Genomic DNA, 18460 nt, shown 5'->3' on the forward strand with positions numbered 1-18460 from the left:
TCAGCTTTTGGAGAATTTTGGATATTCAGATTTGTGATGCCTAACCTGTAGTATGTAGAACAAGCAGTGGTTTTGGAATACAGAGAGAAGAGATACTCAGCTAGACCAAACTGCTCTGCAAAATTTTCAGAAATGTCTTAAAAGTTATTTAAAGTTACCAATTAGGGAAGGGAGGAGAGGACATCATCCTAGGCAAAGGAGAGAGCATGAGCTCAGTGGTACCCAGCAAGAAAAACACAGAATGTATTTACAGGGTGTGTGAGGTTGACAGTTCTGGAGGACATTTGGTAATTTGAAGAGATGTTAAATGTTACAGATAAAATACACATAGCTTAGTTAATATTCCTTCCGAAACTTTTTATACATACGCAAACCATATACAGCCATCTATATATATAGGTGTGTGTACTCTTTTTTTTGGATACAAATGGAATCAGTAGTGTGTTTATTTTTCAGTATATCATGGGCAGCTTTCCATGTTTCTACAATAATAACACTTCAGGTACTGCACTGTTTGGAATATAATCATAGATGATTTCATCAAATGAATGAAAACATTTAAACAAAACTTTACAAAAGACCCAGAAATACTAAAAGGGAAATGAATAGGGATACTAACATTCAGATAGATAATCTGGTTTATAAAGTATCTTTACTTTCCTTCCCAGCAAGCCACCCTACCTTGTTTCCAAGTTATCTCAGTAGAGCCAGAAGGGCCAACTTTTACCTAACTCCTTGGGGAAATTTCAGGCACATCCACATTCTTCAAAATCCAGTCTATCCCTCCAAGTTCATTTTCCTGTCTGATGGCATCTTCCATAGATAACTTGTGTCAGAATGCTTATCCCCTCCCACAGGAGTGTGACCTTCCTTACCCATTGGCTTCTATAAGACAATTACAGTGGAATATCGTACACTGAGCCTGACGTCAGTGCAGGAGACAAGCTCGTACGGAGGGGAAGGAGGCACTCTTTCCATTCCCTAAGATTGACCCGTAGACCACTAAGGTTCGATTTGGCCCTGTAGTTCTGTTATTTTGTGAGTATAGTCATCCCTTGGTATCTGTGAAGAAGAGATTCCAGGACCTCCCTCATATACCAAAATCCAAGGATGTTCAAGTCTCTGATATAAAATGGTATCATATATGCGTATAACCTACGCACTTCCTCCCTGTACTTTAAATCATCTCTAAATTACTTAAAATACCTAATACTATGTAAATGCTATATAAATAGCTATACTTTATTATTTAGGGAATAATAATGGGAAAAAAATCTGTACATGTTCAGTACAGATACAGTTATTTTCCTGACTATTTTCTGTCTGTGGTTGGTTGAATCCATGAATGCAGAATCCACAGACACGGAGGGCCAGCTGTACTTGCAGGGCTCTCATGTGAGTAAAAGCTGTGATTCATTCTATGCGGAACTAAGACCAATGACTGGAAGATGTAAGAAGATAGATGTTTACAATTTTAAAAACTCCATAGAGGTATAACAAAGAGGTGATCTAAGGTACTAATTCTTAAAGGTGACCCCCAAACTTTGCATGCTGCCCCAAATTTCTCTCCAGAATTGATATTGGTTAGGTAGAACTGAATAGAGGAAAGATTATTTTTAAACTGACTGGAAGAAAGGCTATTTTAAGATGGCTTTAAATTTAATTTTTCCTTTCTAGCCTAACATGATCCACAAAGTAATACTTTGCTAGCTGGTTTTGTGTAAGGTAACTGTTTTTCAGAATAAGTTGCAAGGAATAGGGAAAAGTTGAACTGAAGATAACCTATATTATTTTATACTTAGATTTATATGGCTATTGAATAAAAGTAGCCTAAATTGATTTGAGTTGAAAGTATTGGCATTTTGAACGTTCTGTTGACCTCAGAATTTAAATATGTGAGTTAAAGTCTAATTCCAAAGGTTAGATTATAAATTAATAAAGAATATGATTTTTAAAAAAATAAAAAACAAGGCTGAGCACAGTGGCTCATGCCTGTAATCCCAGCACTTTGGGAGGCAAGGCAGGAGGAACACTTGAGCCCAGATACTCAAGACCAGCCTGGATAACATGGCAAAACCCCATCTCTACAAAAAATAAAAAATTAGCCAGGCATAGGGGCATGTGCCTATAGTCCCAGCTACTCAGGAGGCTAAGGTGGGAGGATCACTTGAGCTTGGGAGGTCAAGGCTGCAGTGAGCTGTGATCAGAGTACACTCCAGCTTGGGTGACAGAGTGATACCCTCTCTCAAAAAATAAAATAACTGAGCATATTGGTTTTGTTTATAAAAACTAGCAACTTAGTGTCAAGTATGTGCCAGAAAGGGGTCTGAGAAGTACAGTTATAAATCCTACCCTTGAAGGAAGTGAGGAGATGAAATAGTAATGTGAGGTTTTTCCTCATAGGTTTTAAATATGACATTTTCAAACAGTGACTTCTTTTAATTTTTATTTTTTAGAAACTGCTGTGTTACAGAAAAGCATGTGACTTTCAGAATAATCCCGAGTGAGGATGAGTCCAGATGTGCCTCTACTGAATGATTACAAGCAGGACTTCTTTCTGAAGCGCTTTCCACAGACTGTTCTTGGAGGCCCTCGATTCAAATTAGGCTACTGTGCCCCTCCTTACATATATGTTAATCAAATTATTCTTTTTCTAATGCCATGGGTTTGGGGTGGAGTCGGAACACTTTTGTACCAGTTAGGCATCCTGAAAGACTATTATACAGCAGCACTTTCAGGTGGATTAATGCTTTTTACTGCATTTGTCATCCAGTTCACAAGTTTATACGCCAAAAACAAATCAGCAACAGTAGAAAGAATACTAACCACGGATATCTTAGCAGAGGAGGATGAGCATGAATTTACCAGTTGTACTGGTGCTGAGACTGTCAAATTTCTCATTCCTGGCAAGAAATATATAGCCAATACAGTTTTTCATTCTGTTCTTGCTGGATTAGCGTGTGGTCTTGGAACATGGTATCTGCTCCCAAATAGAATAACCTTGCTGTATGGCAGTACAGGAGGCACTGCTCTACTATTCTTCTTTGGATGGATGACATTATGTATAGCAGAATATTCTTTAATTGTAAACACAGCTACAGAGACTGCGACTTTCCAAACACAGGATACTTATGAAATTATTCCTCTTATGAGACCTCTTTATATTTTTTTCTTTGTTTCTGTGGATCTGGCACACAGGTAAAAACCTACCAAATACTTTGTAACTAACTTTGTTTTTAAGTATACAGAGTAAGAGAGCTTTCCTTTTAGTGTTACAAAAAAATGAATCCATGGATTAAAAATCATCAAACCATTGGGTGACAGGTTATTTTGATAATTATTCTTTTAGGATTAATCTCTGTAAAACATACTAAAGCAATAGTTAAAACTTATTAAAGAGTTTTTTTTAAAAACCCTTTTTGAGATAAGGAACTTTTCAATTTTGTGTTTCACTTTAAATAAGGAGCTTTGAGTTTTTAAGATAGCCTGGTTGAAACCTGTGTAAGGAGATGGAACTTTCCTGTGGGGGGAAAGAAGAAATTAAAATTTATGCATATAAATATTATATACAGATTGAATGAATTTAAGACAAATACAAAATTTATTTCTAATTTTGTGATAGCAACAATAGTAGAAGTAATATTGATTTTTTTATGTTTTTTTTTTTTTTAATTATACTTTAAGTTTTAGGGTACATGTGCACATTGTGCAGGTTAGTTACATATGTATACATGTGCCATGCTGGTGCGCTGCACCCACTAACTCGTCATCTAGCATTAGGTATATCTCCCAATGCTATCCCTCCCCCCTCCCCACCACAGTCCCCAGAGTGTGATATATATTGATTTTTTAAAAACCAACTTGTTACAGAAGAAAAGTAGAAAACAGTTTTTTTTAACAGACATAATTGTTCACAAAATTGTTTGATAACCCCTTTTACTTGCCTTTTCAAGTTTGACTTTTCTTTCTTCGTCTCCATAGATTGCAGCTTTCTTTTCTTAGGTTAGTGTCCAGGTAGAAATGTTCAGCATGTTATGGACTGAATATTTGTGTCTCTCCAGAATTCATATATTACAGTCTTAAACCCCAATGTGATGGTATTTTGAGATGAGGCCTTTGGGAGGTAATTAGGTCATGAAGGTGGGTCCTTGGTATGATGGGACTAGTCCCCTTATGAGAAGAGGTACCAGAGAGCTTGATCTGTCCCTCTCTGTGCCATCTAAGGACACAGCAAAAATGTGGCCACCTGCAAGTCAAAGAAGAGAGCTCTCATCAAAACCTGACCATACTGGCAGCCTGATCTTGGTCTTCCGGCCTTCAGAACTGTGAGAAAGTAAATTGATGTTGTTTAAGCCACTCAGCTCATGGCAATTTTTTATGGCAGCCCATGCTGATTAAGATTTTGCTACCAAGAAGTGGGATGCCTTTGTACCAAATACCTAAAAATGTGGAAATGGCTTTGTAACTGTTGGTAATGGGTAGAGGCTGAAAGAGGTTTTTTTGTTTGTTTCTTTGTTTTGTTTTGTTTGAGATGGAGTCTTCACTCTGTTGCCCAGGCTGGAGTGCAGTGGCACAATCTTGGCCCACTGCAACCTCCGCCTCCTGGCTTCAAGTGATACTCCTCCCTGAGCCTCCTGAGTAGCTGGAATTACAGACATGCGCCACCATGCCCGGCTAATTTTTATATTTTTAAATAGAGACAGGGTTTCGCCATGTTGGCCAGGCTGGTCCCAAAGTCCTGACCTCAAGTGATCCACCCGCCTCGGCCTCCCAAAGTTCTGGGATTACAGGCTTGAGCCATCACGCCCAGCCAAGGGTTTTGATGTGCATGCTAGAAATATGGACATTAAGGGTGATTCTGATGAAGTCTGAAGTCCCCTGAACCCAGAGGAAAGGCAGTCTTTGTTACAAAGTGTCAAAGAACTTAGCTGAACTGTGTCCTAGTGTTTTGTGGAGCCATGAAGTTGGATACCTATGTAAGGAGAGTTCAAAGCAGTGTTGAAAGGAGCAGTTGGCTTCTCCTGTTTCTAGTAAAATGTGAAAGGAGAGAGATGGATTGAAGAAGGGATTGTTAAGCAAGAGAAGGAACCAGAACTTGAAGATTTGGAAAATTTTCAGCCTGGATTATCCATATTGTAAAACATGAGAAAGCATATTCTGAAGAGAACACCTAAAGTGTGGGGCTGGACTGTCCCTCAGTAAAGAGCTTTTGGCATTATGTGAGTAGAAACACTGCCAGTTTGAATTGAAGTGGTTGGAGACAGGAAGTAATGAAGGCCGACAGTTGAACTTCTTGGATTTGACGGGATGTAATGATAGAACTGTTCAGCTACAAAAGTGCAGTATTCTTCAAGAAAAGGGGAAAATTATGCCAAAGGTGATTTAAGGGTCTTGAGGGCTACCACCTGTTTCATCAAGTCAGCTAGCCTCTACCCAAAGCCTCGGGAGCAGAACTGAACTTCAGAGCCACAGAAGCAGGACCCTCACCTAGAGCACTGGCGGTGACCTGCCACCCCAGTGGCCTGGTGGGCAGAGTATGGAACCAAACAGAATTATTCTCAAGCTCTAAGATCTAATGGAATTTGCCTTGCTAGGTTTTGACTTCCTTGGGATCATCACCCTTTTTTTCCTGTTTCTCCTATCGGAGTGGGGATGTCTCTTCTATACCTGCCCTACCCTTAGATTTTGGAAGCACATAACTCATCTGGTTTCACAGATTCACAGCTGGAGAGGAATTTTGCCTCAGGATGGATTGTACCTAGGTTTCATCCATATCTGATTTAGATGAGACTTTGAATTTTAGCCATCAGAGTTAATGCTAGAATGAGTGAAGACTTTGGGGGATATGGGGATGGAATGAATGTCTTTTGCATTTGAATTTGGAAAGGACATGAGTTTTGAGGGGCCAGGGATGGAATGTTATAGACTAATTGTGTTCCCTCAAAAATGTTTATGTTGAAGCCCTAACCCCCAATGTGTTGGTATTTGGAGATGGGCCTCTGGGAGGTAGTTTATGAAGGTGAGACCCTAGTCTGATAGGATTAGTGCCCTTAGGAGAGATGCCAAAGAGCTTGATGTCTCTCTTTTTGCCACATAAAGACACAGCAAAAAGGCAGCCATGTGTAAGCCAGGAAGAGAGTCCTCACCAGAACCTGACTATACTGGCAGCCTGATCTTGTACTTTTGTAGCCCCCAGAACTGTTAGAAAATAAATTTCTGTTGTTTAAGCCACTCAGTCTATGATATTTTGTTATGGCAGCCCAAGCTGATTAAGACAAGGCATTTAAAAATATTTAGTCAGTTTGGGCACTGAAAGTGACCTCTCCTTGGGTGTCTGTTTGCAGTTTCTTAACTTTTAGTCTCTTCTAGTTACACTACATTTATGAACCAGAGGACAATGTAATGCCCATGTAATTCTTCACCTAATCAAAAACGTAAGGGGAGGATTAATCAACAGGAAATCCATTTATAATTGGTTTTTAAATACCTCTACCATTTACTGACTATAAAATATATTCCAGTTAAATACTTGATTTTGAAAAGTTAGCATTTAAATTGAGTTTAAATGTGTGTATACACGTGATTGCCTTTAAAATATTTAAATTTATAAGGTGGTTATTTTCAGAATACAAATTCTTGAGTTACTGTCTCCGTATCCCATTTCTGAGATCAGAAATTGAATGCCTGATGTAATCTTTGGATTCAAAATGATGTCCTAGGTTCTTTAATTTTAAAAAAGAATCTTTTAATTTGGTTTTCCTGACATTCTGCATTATTCATTTCTAAAAGTACATAAAAGGTTTTTTACTAAAATCTTGTTGGATTTAATATATAGTTTTAATGTTTAAGATTTGATAATGTTTAAGATTACAAAGAGTTTTTTGTTTTTGTTTATCTGTAACTAAAAAGACAAAGCCAGTCCCCACATCTATTTTTAAAGAAGAAAATGACTAGTTTATCCAGAAAAATCACCTCCAGTTTCACTTTTGATTAAGGAAATAATAGAATTGAGATCATCTCTAGACAATAGGTGTGATACTGCCGCCAAATGATGTATGAAATGCATGGACTCTTCAAATTTGGACAGTTGTCAGATAAATTGTTTCTTAATTTCAGAAGATATGAAAGGGAGCAGAAGAGGCGAACCCCGCAGTGTAGTAATATTTTCCTTCCCCATTCTTTACCTAGTACAGTTGTATAATAATACTTTTAAATGACTTCTTCTGTGCATTTTAATTTTTATCAAAGGCAGACATTAAATCTACAATGCTTAGCTCAGACACTCAGGAATTGTTTGAATGAATGATACACATTTATATCGTCTTAGCCACTGTAGAAAACATCTTTTTTCTTGGCATGTGGATCTTAGTGAGTGTGCAGAATTTGAAACATTTTTATAGCTGTTAGGTTCCAAACTAAGTTTTCATCTTAAAAACTGAGATTTTTTTTTACCTTAGAAAATTTCTATTACATTATCAGAAGTATTAGAATTTAAATTATCAGAAGTATTATAATTTAAATGTTTTTCCATATTAAAGAATTAACCACAATAATGATCCATTTGGAGCTAAGTCCTATATACAGGAGAATAATCACAATGTTTGATTACTTCAATTATGTTATCCTTGTATACGAATACTTTACTTTGCCATTGCTTATTGTTAAAGGACCAAAAGAGATTTAGGGGTAGAATCTAGTTTTGATAAAAGGTTTTATGAGCATACATTATTTTTACACAAATTATCCTATCCTTGATAGAGGAGTGTTGTCTTGGGGGAAAAAAAAAGTGTACCAATCTACATGTTTTCCTTGACCTTCCTGCGGCTTACTATTTATGTGTGGTTTGATTTTCTTGATTTTTTGTTACTTGAATGGTTTCTACTCAAAATGAAATGAATTTTATTTTAACAAAGTATTGTCCTCTAATTTAGCATCACATTGTTAATGTTGTGCTCATTAATTCTCTGCTCATAAAAATTTGGTCCAGGCGCGGTGGCTCACGCCTATAATCCCAGCACTTTGGGAGGCCGAGGCGGGCGGATAACGAGGTCAAGACATCGAGACCATCCTGGCCAACATGGTGAAACCCCATCTCTACTAAAAATACAAAAATTAGCTGGGCATGGTGGCGTGTGCCTGTAGTCCCAGCTACTGGGGGGCTGAGGCAGGAGAATCACTTGAACCCGGGAGGCAGACGTTGCAGTGAGCCGAGATTGCGCCACTGCACTCCATCCTGGGGACAGAGCAAGACTCCGTCTCAAAAACAAAACAAATTTGAAGGGCATACATTATGAGGCAGAGCACATTAGTTGGCATAGTCCTGACATCTATGTGAGCAAACATAAAATGCCGTTACTATATTATATCCATAATTGCTATACATTTGCTTTGGGGCTGTCAACATATTCTTAAGTGGATAATTATTTCAGAAATTGTCTTATTATTATTACTACTACTACTATTTTGAAACGGAGTTTCGCTCTTGTTGCCCAGGCTGGAGTGCAATCGCGCAATCTCGGTTCACTGGAACCTCCGCTTCCCAGGTTCAAGCGTTTCTCCTGCCTCAGCCTCCCTGGTAGCTGGGATTACAGGCACCCACCACCACACCCAGCTAATTTTTGTATTTTTAGTAGCGATGGGGTTTCACCATGTTGGCCAGGCTGGTCTCGAACTCCTGACCTCTGGTGATCGGCCCGCCTTGGCCTCCCAAAGTGCTGGGATTACAGGTGTGAGCCACTGCGCCCGGCCCCAGAAATTGTCTTTCTCCTCAACTTGGATTTCCCGTAGTTTGGGTATTCAAGTACAATTATGCTGTAAGTTTTGGGATTTAGTTGTCTCTTTTGAATGTTATCTTTGGAACCCCAGAAGTACTCTGACCTTATTGGTCTCTGGACACAGTGTTTACTAGCATTATTTTTAAAAATTTTGTAATATATTGATAATGTTTGTACTCTGTGCTTTAAAATTAAATTATTTGAAGCAGTTTGATGATGGTACATTTAACTGTTAAGTGCTGTGCCAAGTTTGAGTTTCTCCACTTAAGGTAGAAGTAGTCACTACTTTATGAGGAGATTGTCATGTGCAAGTTTGTGTTCTCAGATTCATACCACTGCTTATACAAAATGGAAGTGTTGTAAATGCTAGTTAAGTTCTTAGGTTAAGCTGCAGAGATACAGTCATAACCTGAGTTGCTCATTTCTGATATTAACCGTTCTAATGTTAAATTCTGGGTCCTGGGAGCGGGACAGTACAAGACAAAGAGGAAGAGAAGGGCTTTCCCTCTTTCTTAGCTGCTAATGTATGAATGTGAGTAAGGCTTTGACTTTCCAAAGTTACTTGAAATTTTAAATTATAAAATTTTAAAACTCTGAAGAATCATTGGTAGAATTTCAGCCAATGTAGTAGTTTAGACATTTAGGGGAGAAATGTTTTTGCTCTGGCCTCAGTTGTTCAGTTTTACAAATTCCTGTATTCAATTTTCTTACTACTCAGTGATGGCTTTTAATTACTTCCTCCTCCTTTGCACATTTGAATTAACATATTCTCTAAATGCTAAGCTTGTACACAATTGTATAGGGGTAGTTGCTGATGTAGAAGGACACTTGTCACAATTTGTATGTATTGATCATTTGTAAGTTGGGACTAAGACTTTTCTGTGGTGTGTGTGTGTGGTTTTTTTTTTGGAAGGGAGTGTGTTGTTATTCTGTGTTGCTTTGCTTTTTCTTAAAAGATCCTCTTCTATATATTTCGTGTGATTTAAATGTTCTTTTTTTTATATAGGTTTATGGTAAATATGCCAGCTCTAGAACACATGAATCAGATTTTACACATCTTGTTTGTATTTTTACCCTTTCTGTGGGCACTTGGGACTCTGCCCCCACCCGATGCACTTTTCTTATGGGCAATGGAGCAGGTTTTAGAGTTCGGCCTTGGAGGCTCATCTGTGTCAACCCACTTACGGTATTTATTTTTAAATATTGATGTTATATGTAACATTCTTAAAGAACATTTTTCTTTTCAAGTAAATATTTTTTTCTTTTTTTTTCTGTACAGGTTATTAGTAATGTTCATCATGTCTGCTGGAACAGCTATAGCATCATATTTCATTCCAAGCACTGTTGGTGTGGTTCTTTTCATGACTGGATTTGGTTTCTTGCTGAGTCTGAACTTAAGTGATATGGGTCACAAAATTGGAACCAAATCTAAGGATTTACCCAGTGGTCCAGAAAAACATTTTTCATGGAAGGAATGCCTTTTCTACATCATTATATTAGTCTTGGCTCTTTTAGAAACTAGTTTGCTTCATCACTTTGCTGGCTTCTCACAGATTTCTAAAAGCAATTCCCAGGCTACTGTGGGCTATGGTTTGATGATATTACTTATAATACTGTGGATACTTAGAGAAATTCAGAGCGTATATATCATTGGAATTTTCCGAAATCCCTTTTATCCGAAGGATGTGCAAACTGTGACTGTATTCTTTGAGAAGCAAACTAGGCTCATGAAGATTGGTATTGTCAGACGGATTTTGCTAACTTTAGGTAGGAAGATAAAGTCTATTAACCTTGTGTTACAAATCATATCCTGGAAGTATTCAAAAATATTACTGAATTCCCATATTTGTGTGGTATTATACCATATACAAGTGTTTGTTCTTTTATGTTATGGTTTTTTGTTTATTGGCTTTTTAGTTCATTGCTTAAATGTGCTCATAAAAAATGTATATTTGCCAGAATAAAATATGGTAGAAGGAGCTATTTTGCCTTAATTAAATTTCTCTTTTTTTGTTTTGTTTTAGTATCACCTTTTGCCATGATAGCATTTCTTTCATTGGACAGTTCCTTACAAGGGCTCCACTCAGTGTCTGTCTGTATTGGATTCACAAGAGCCTTTAGAATGGTAATCCTAATATGTGTTTAATAGTATTTTCCTATTGCTAAGTTTTATTGTAATTTTGTTTAATAGTTTGCTTAGATTATCTAATTCTACCTGATAAAAATGGATAATTTGTATACTGCAGGTATGGCAGAATACAGAAAATGCTTTATTGGAGACAGTCATTGTATCAACAGTACACTTGATCTCCAGTACAGACATATGGTGGAACAGAAGCCTGGATACAGGAATCAGACTCTTACTGGTAAATGTGTCTTTTAACAGCTTTACTGAAATATATTTTACATACTATAATATTTATCCATTTAGTGGTGTATATTCAGTTTTGTAGTCATCACCACAATCTAATTTTAGAACATTTTCAACATCCCAAAAAGAAACCTTAACTGTTATTTCCCATTCCCCCTCTCCATCTCGCCTACTACCCACTGTAGTCCCAGCAGCTACTAATCTACTTTCTGTCTTTATGGATTTGCATATTTTAGATATTTCACATGAATGGAATTCTGCAGCATGTGATCTTTTGCATCTGGCTTCTTTCACTTTTATGTTTTCAAGGTTCATTCATGTTATAGCATGTATCAGTACAGTCATGCACTGCATAAGGACATTTCAGTCAATGACAGACCACATATACAACGGTGGTTTCATAAGATTATTATGGAGATGAAAAATTCCTATCAGCTAGTGGTATAGCCCTTGTAGGGTAGCTCATTACTCACGTGTTTGTGGTGATGTTGGTGTAAACAAACCTACTGGGCTGCCAGTCATATAAAAGTATAGCATATGCAATTGTGTATAGTATGCAATACTTGACAATAAGCAACTACTGGTTTGTGTATTTACTGTGCTTTTTATTATTTTAGAGTATATTCCTACATATTAAAAAAAAAAGTTGACTGTAAAACAGCCTCAGGCAGGTCCTTCAGGAGGTATTCCAGAAGAAGGCATTGTTATCATAGGAGATGACAACTCCATGTATGTTATTGCCCCTGAAGACTTTCCAGTGGAACAAGATGTGAAGGTGGAAGACAGTAATATTAATGATCTGACCTTCTGTAGGCCTAGACTGATATGTGTTTTTGTATCTTCATTTTCGACAAAAAAGTTTTAGAAGTTAAAAATTTTTAAATAGAAAAAAACTTATAGAATAGGGATATAAAGAAAAAATGTTGAGCAGCTGTACAGTGTGTTTTAAGCTAAGTGTCATTACAAAACAGTCAAAAAGTAAAAAAAGTATAAAATAAAAAAGTTATAGTAAGCTGAAGTTAATTTATTATTGAAGAATGAAAAATATTTTAAAAATAAATTTAGAGTAACCTAAGAGTACAGTGTTTTAAAAATCTACAGTAGTGTATAGTAATGTCCTAGGACTTCACATTCATTCACCACTCACTCACTCACTTAGAGCAACTTCTAGTGCTGCAAGTCCCATTCATAGTAAGTGCTCTATTCAGGTATACCATTTTTTATCTTTTATAATGTATTTTTACTGTACAATTTCAATGTTTAGATACACAAATACTTAACATTGTGTTACAGTTGCCTATGGTATTGAGTACTGTAACTCAGTACTGTAACTCAGTACAGGTTTGTAGCCTATGAGCAATAGGTTATAACATATAGCCCAGGTATGTAGTAGGCTATACCACCTAGGTTTGTGTATGTACGCTCTATAATATTCACTCAATGATGAGTCTCGTTATTTGTGAACATATGTTTTCATTTATCTTGGGTATACGTACCTAGGACCGGAATTTCTGGTTGTATATAGGAACTCCATGTTTAATACTTCAAGATACTGCAGAACACATTTCTTAGAACATATCCTTCTCTGGCCAGACACGGTGGATCACGCCTTTAATCCCAGCACTTTGGGAGGCTGAGGTGGGCGGAGGGGTGTGTTTATCTAGTTTTCTTTCCTTGTGATATCATTGCCTGATCCCCTAAAATAAGTTAGGAAGTGTTCCATACTCTTCTGTTTTCTGGTAGAAGTTGGTGAAGGATAGGTATTGATTATTCGTAAATGTTCTGTAGTATTCAATATGTATCTGAAATGTTTTGTGGTATGTAATATTTTGTAGTATTGAAGCCATCTGAGCCTCAGCTTCTCTCTGTGGGTAGTTTTTAAATTATTCAATCTCTTTATTTTTTGTAGGTTATTCAGATTTTTTATTTCTTCTTGAGCCAGTTTTAGTAATTTGTGTCTTTCTAGGAACTTGTCAATTTCTGTATTATCTAATTCGTGGCCTACAGTGGTTCAGCCTTAAAGCATAGTTAGTACACTGTCAGCTCTCTTTAGTGTTACTGTTTTTTTTTTAAGAACAAACTTTAAAATATAGTCTTGTTTATTAATTATGAGGTTGGAGAAAATTAAAAAATCAAAGAATAAGATTTATTTCTTCAAAAATACTGGGGCAATAATAAAATTACTGTATAGTCTGTCTTATATGATCTTGAAAATTCATGAAAAATCTTCTAAGGATAAATAAAAATAATTTTTACATTTCTACAGGTTGGTATCATACGTGATCGTTTGATTCAGTTCATCTCTAAATTGCAGTTTGCCGTGACTGTGCTTTTGACATCATGGACAGAGAAAAAACAACGTCGAAAAACAACTGCCACTTTATGTATACTCAACATTGTCTTTTCTCCATTCGTGTTGGTCATCATAGTTTTTTCTACACTACTCTCTTCTCCCTTACTCCCTCTTTTCACCCTTCCTGTGTTCTTGGTGGGGTTTCCCCGACCTATTCAGAGTTGGCCAGGAGCAGCAGGCACCACAGCCTGTGTGTGTGCAGATACAGTGTACTACTACCAAATGGTGCCCAGGTTGACTGCTGTACTGCAGACTGCAATGGCAGCTGGAAGTTTAGGTAAGTAAATGGGTTGTGCTCAAGAATTTCTCACTAATGTATTTAAAGTACAAAAAAATAACAAACAGGAAAACAATCTTTTTCTCTAACCATAAGATAGCATAACAACCATAACAATTTGATGTGTAGGCAGAAAGACTAAATATGAAATTAGAAGTTTATCTCCTGCTCCTTGTTTTCATCTAAATTAAGTTACAAAATAAAAATACTGAGGGAAATTTTTATTAAGGTGATTTTATAATTTTTTAAATACATTTTCTTGAATAAATTCAGATTACAATGCACCATCGAAACATGGAAACACCTTTCCCTGAAGATTTTCATGAATTTATAATGAGTTCATGTCAAGTAAATGCAGTAGCATATGTTCATAAAGTTTAGTGAAAACTAGCTTTACATAATATCAGCTTGAGGAGCAGATGGAGTTTTGTTCATACTTTATGAGTTACACAGACTTAAGCAGTCTGGACAAGATAACATAAAAACTTCAGTCAGTGATCAGTAGGTAAGGTAGCCTCCCAAAATGAAATGCTATTCAGTTATTAGCAAGATAATAGGTTTTTCATGACAGTAAACTAATGTTATGAGTTTTAATGCTTTTGTCAAACACTAACTGTAAATTTTAACTGTATTGTACTTCTCAAGGTTGGTTTTAGATAAGGTATAAGTTGATGACACTAGTGTGTCATCTCCTGCCATGTGCTTTAACCCCTGAAACTTGTTTTTAAAATGACAGATAACTTTCTGACAAACTCATTCTAGGCAGAGTAACAATTTAAGATTAGAATTTTAATAAAATGCTTACTTCAGGTTGAACTTTAATTATTATGTGAGATGATTTATGAGAAAAAAATATTTTATCTTTGTACTATAGATGTTTTATGAATAGTCATTTGTCTTATAGAAAATAGTCTATACTTACAATACTTTTATCCAGTGTTAATTAATTTTCATTATGTAATGCTGTTTTATTTTTTAAAACACCTGTGGGGTTAAACTCCCATCAGAAATAGTAATTAGATAAAAATTATACTTTATTATCAAACCAATTATACTCAACCAAGAATTGCGTTATAAAGTATTTTCTGGTGGGGAAAAAAGCAATGAAATAATATTTCACATACATCAGAGTGGCAAAAATGTAAACAATTTGACACTACCAAGTATTGGCTAGGGCATGGGGAACAAGAACTTTCAGACCTTTCTGGAAGGAAATGTAAATTTGTACAACTGCTTTGAAGAGTTAAATGGTAGTCTGTAATAAAGATGTATATATCCCGTGGCTCAGGGATTCCAATTTTAGATTCCATGATTTAGTGATTCCAGTTCTAGAGAAATTCTAGTACATGTGTTTTGGGGGGTCCTCAAGACTACCCCAGGTTTGATGGTTCACTAGGAGGACTGACAGCTAAGATTTATTACACCAAAAGGATGCAGAGCAAAATCAGCAAAGGGAAAAATCATAAGGAGTAAAAGAGACCAGGTGCAAGTCTCCAGGAGTTGCACAGAGTTGCACAGAATGTGCTTAATGCCCTGGCAACAAGTTGTGATGTGTGATATGTTGACTGCCAGAGAAACTCATTTGAGACTCAATGCCCAGGGCTTTTACTGCAGGCTGGTCATGCAGGCGCTGTCTGCCTAGCACATACCAATACTCCAGAATCCCAAAAGGAGAGCAGATGTTCTGTATGTACTGTATTGTTTGTACAGTTAGACACAATACGAGAGTCTTATCAGGTAGGGGGTTCCCAGATGCCAGGCAAGGACCAACCATATAAGCAGACCTTTTGAAGGATAGTAGTTGGTTCTGGTATGTTAACACTGTTCTGAACCACATATTGTACAAGCCGACTTGCACAAAGATAATTTCTGCAACATTATTTACAACAGTGAAAAGTTGGAAACATCTGAAAAGTTTATCAATAAGGAAATGAATACTCAAATTCAGTTAAATTGATACAATGTATTTTCGACAGCAGTTATAATAAATTTTAGCTGTTTGCCATAGATGTGGGCAAATCTCATTAATAAAAGTATTTAGAGAAAAACTAAATTTAAAAAGTATTTGTACGGTATGTAGCATTTTATGTACATTTTTAAACCACAAAACACTTTTTATATGTTTATATCCATGTATAAAAATGTCAAAAATATTTTAAGTCATGACTGTCAAGCTGACTTTTATAAACTCAATACTTTTCCTAATATAATTAACATGTATTTAAGATTGTATACAACAACTTCTAATTTGTTTTTCTGGAAAATCCTTGAGTTTTTATGTAGTATCACCTGTAGATTATCTGTTCCAACTGCTCTTGTAAAGAGTTAATTTAATGCCTCCTGATACACAGTGAATAGTTATTTCTGTTCTTGACCTAATGAGAGGGTAGGAGTCGTGAATCAGTTCTAGATGTCTTTTTAGTTTTGAAGATTCACATGGCAAAATAAAAGAAGTTTGAAAATGATTTTCTTTTTTTTTTTTTTTTTTTTCTAATTTGTTGTAGGTCTCCTCCTACCTGGATCTCATTACTTGGGCCGTTTTCAGGATCGTTTAATATGGATAATGATTCTGGAATGTGGCTATACTTACTGCTCTATTAACATTAAGGTCAGTGTGCATTTAAAACATCTGTAGTATTTTTATAGTTCATGTGTAAAATTTTACCTGTTATGTTCACATCAAACACTCAATTTGAAAGAAGAATATCTTTTCAATTACCTGTGAAAACACCTAGGGATTTTTAAAGTATATTTCAATAAGCACATGTTGATAGGTGGACTAATGTTAATTGTATAATAGAGCATGGTAGCAAAATATACCTGCTTCCTTTTCTTCCAGTCTTATTCTTGTTATCTCTGTCAAGTTGAGCATCTCAAAAGTGTGAATCAGTAATGTTTTTTTTAACTCCTATATCATTTAAGCATTCTCAACTTAATAAAAACTGTCTTCTAATCCTACTGCCCCTACCTGCTATACCCTATTTGTCTCCTTCCTTGAAGAGCAAAATGGCCTTATTAGAGCTGCTTATAATTGTATCTCCAATTTAATTTCTTTCATTCTATCTTCAACTTACTCTAGGTTTTTGACCCTACTACTCCACCCAACCTGCTCTTGTCAAGGTCTCTAGTGACTGGCACATTGCTAAGTCCAGTGATCAACTCTCAGAACCAGTCTTATTCGAACCATCAGCAGCATTTTACACAGCTATTCTCTTCTTTTCACTTGTTTCATGGGTTACTTCTCTACTTTGTGGTTCCTTCTCTTTTCTTTGACCTTTTTAACACAAGGGTGTCCCAGAGCCTAGTAGTCCTTGCTGACAACTCTGTCCTTCTGGTTGTTCAGGCCAAAAATTTTAGAGTCATGTTTAACTCCTTTTTTACTTGTATACTCCCACGCCCAGTCCGACAAGAAATCCTATGGGCTCCACCTATAAACCATATTCTGTATCCCATCTCTTTTTACCACCTTGGTCCCAGCCACCTTGATCCCTTACCTGGATAATTGAAATAGCCTCCTAATTGGTCATCCTGCTTCCACCTATGTGCCCCTACAGTATACTGTCAGCCAGAATGATCTTTAAAATCTAAGTCAAACCATGTCACTTCTGTAGTCAAAACCCTGCAGTGGATCTCTTCTTTCATTTAGAGTAAAAGCCAGGCTCTAAATGGCCAGGCTTCCTATTCCCTCTTTGGCCTTTATTGCTTTAACCGTCTCACTCTATTCCAGCCTCCTGGCTATTCCCTCTGTCTGAAACACTCTACTTTCATATAATCACCTAACTCCCTCCCTCACCACTTTCAGGTCTTTGCTCAAATGTCACCTCCTCAGTGAGATTTCCTATGGCCATCATATTTAAAATTACACTCCCACTCTTATCCCAGCACTCCTAACCCCCACTTGCCTTGCTTTACTTTTTCCTTATTTTTATAGTACTTATACCTTCTCACAAACTATGTAATTTACTTATTAGTTTTACTGGTGATTACCCATGTCCCTCACTTTATAAGTAGTGTCATAAGCACAGGGATCTCTTGTTTTTATTCGGGAATACATCCTAAGCCCCTGAAACAGTGCCTGGCACAGAATAGGCCTTTAACAAATGTTTTGTTTTGTTTTGTTTTGTTTTATATAATGAATAGTAAGTGAATTTTTTGTACTAGCACAGATTGGATAAAATCGCTAGTGACTAAAAAGCTGTCTCTTTAGTCCAGTGGTTCTCAAAATGCAGTGCCCTGACTAGTATTAGTAATATTTCCTGAGAACTTGTTAGAAGTGGAAATTCTTGGGCCCTACCCTGAACCTACTAAGTTAGAAACTCTAGGGGTGGGATCAGCAACCTGTATTTCAAACAGCGCTCCGAGTGATGCTGACTCACCTACAGATTGAGAACCTCTGCTCTAGTCTAACCCATACCAGAAGACAAAAAATATTGAGGACATTTTGATTACTTAATTTTATTCTGTTTAAAAATGATATGGTTTAATAATACCTAATAATGTTGATTGATCCTTTGTGCTCTGTGACATATGTGGTTTAAAAATATACTTTTTGGTGGTACTCTTTTTTTTCTGTCTGTCTTTTTTTGACACAAGCTGGGTTAGGCCATGCCATCTATTAACAATTATATTAATACTTTAAAATTTACAAAACATGCAACCTTCACAACCATATACACTAGGATTAT

The 18460-nt window shown here is 36.4% G+C and overlaps 1 protein-coding gene across 4 annotated transcripts in view; it reads left to right on the forward strand.

Annotated features, from left to right (window-relative positions):
- The window catches only part of PCNX4 (pecanex 4), a 43195-nt gene that overhangs the window by 13301 nt on the left and 11434 nt on the right, over positions 1 to 18460 (forward strand). For 3 of the 4 annotated variants that reach the window (XM_009427893.5, XM_054666621.2, XM_054666622.2), the window contains 7 exons: positions 2457 to 3198; positions 9781 to 9960; positions 10054 to 10541; positions 10799 to 10899; positions 11021 to 11140; positions 13412 to 13775; positions 16280 to 16383. In XM_009427893.5, the coding sequence (XP_009426168.5) occupies positions 2510 to 3198; positions 9781 to 9960; positions 10054 to 10541; positions 10799 to 10899; positions 11021 to 11140; positions 13412 to 13775; positions 16280 to 16383 (2046 nt within the window). In that variant the 5' untranslated portion in view covers positions 2457 to 2509. The remainder of the gene's footprint in view (positions 1 to 2456; positions 3199 to 9780; positions 9961 to 10053; positions 10542 to 10798; positions 10900 to 11020; positions 11141 to 13411; positions 13776 to 16279; positions 16384 to 18460) is intronic. The other variant, XM_016926938.4, reaches the window with a different exon arrangement.

This window comes from Pan troglodytes, chromosome 15 (genome assembly GCF_028858775.2).
Source record: "Pan troglodytes isolate AG18354 chromosome 15, NHGRI_mPanTro3-v2.0_pri, whole genome shotgun sequence".
Lineage (NCBI taxonomy): Eukaryota > Metazoa > Chordata > Mammalia > Primates > Hominidae > Pan > Pan troglodytes.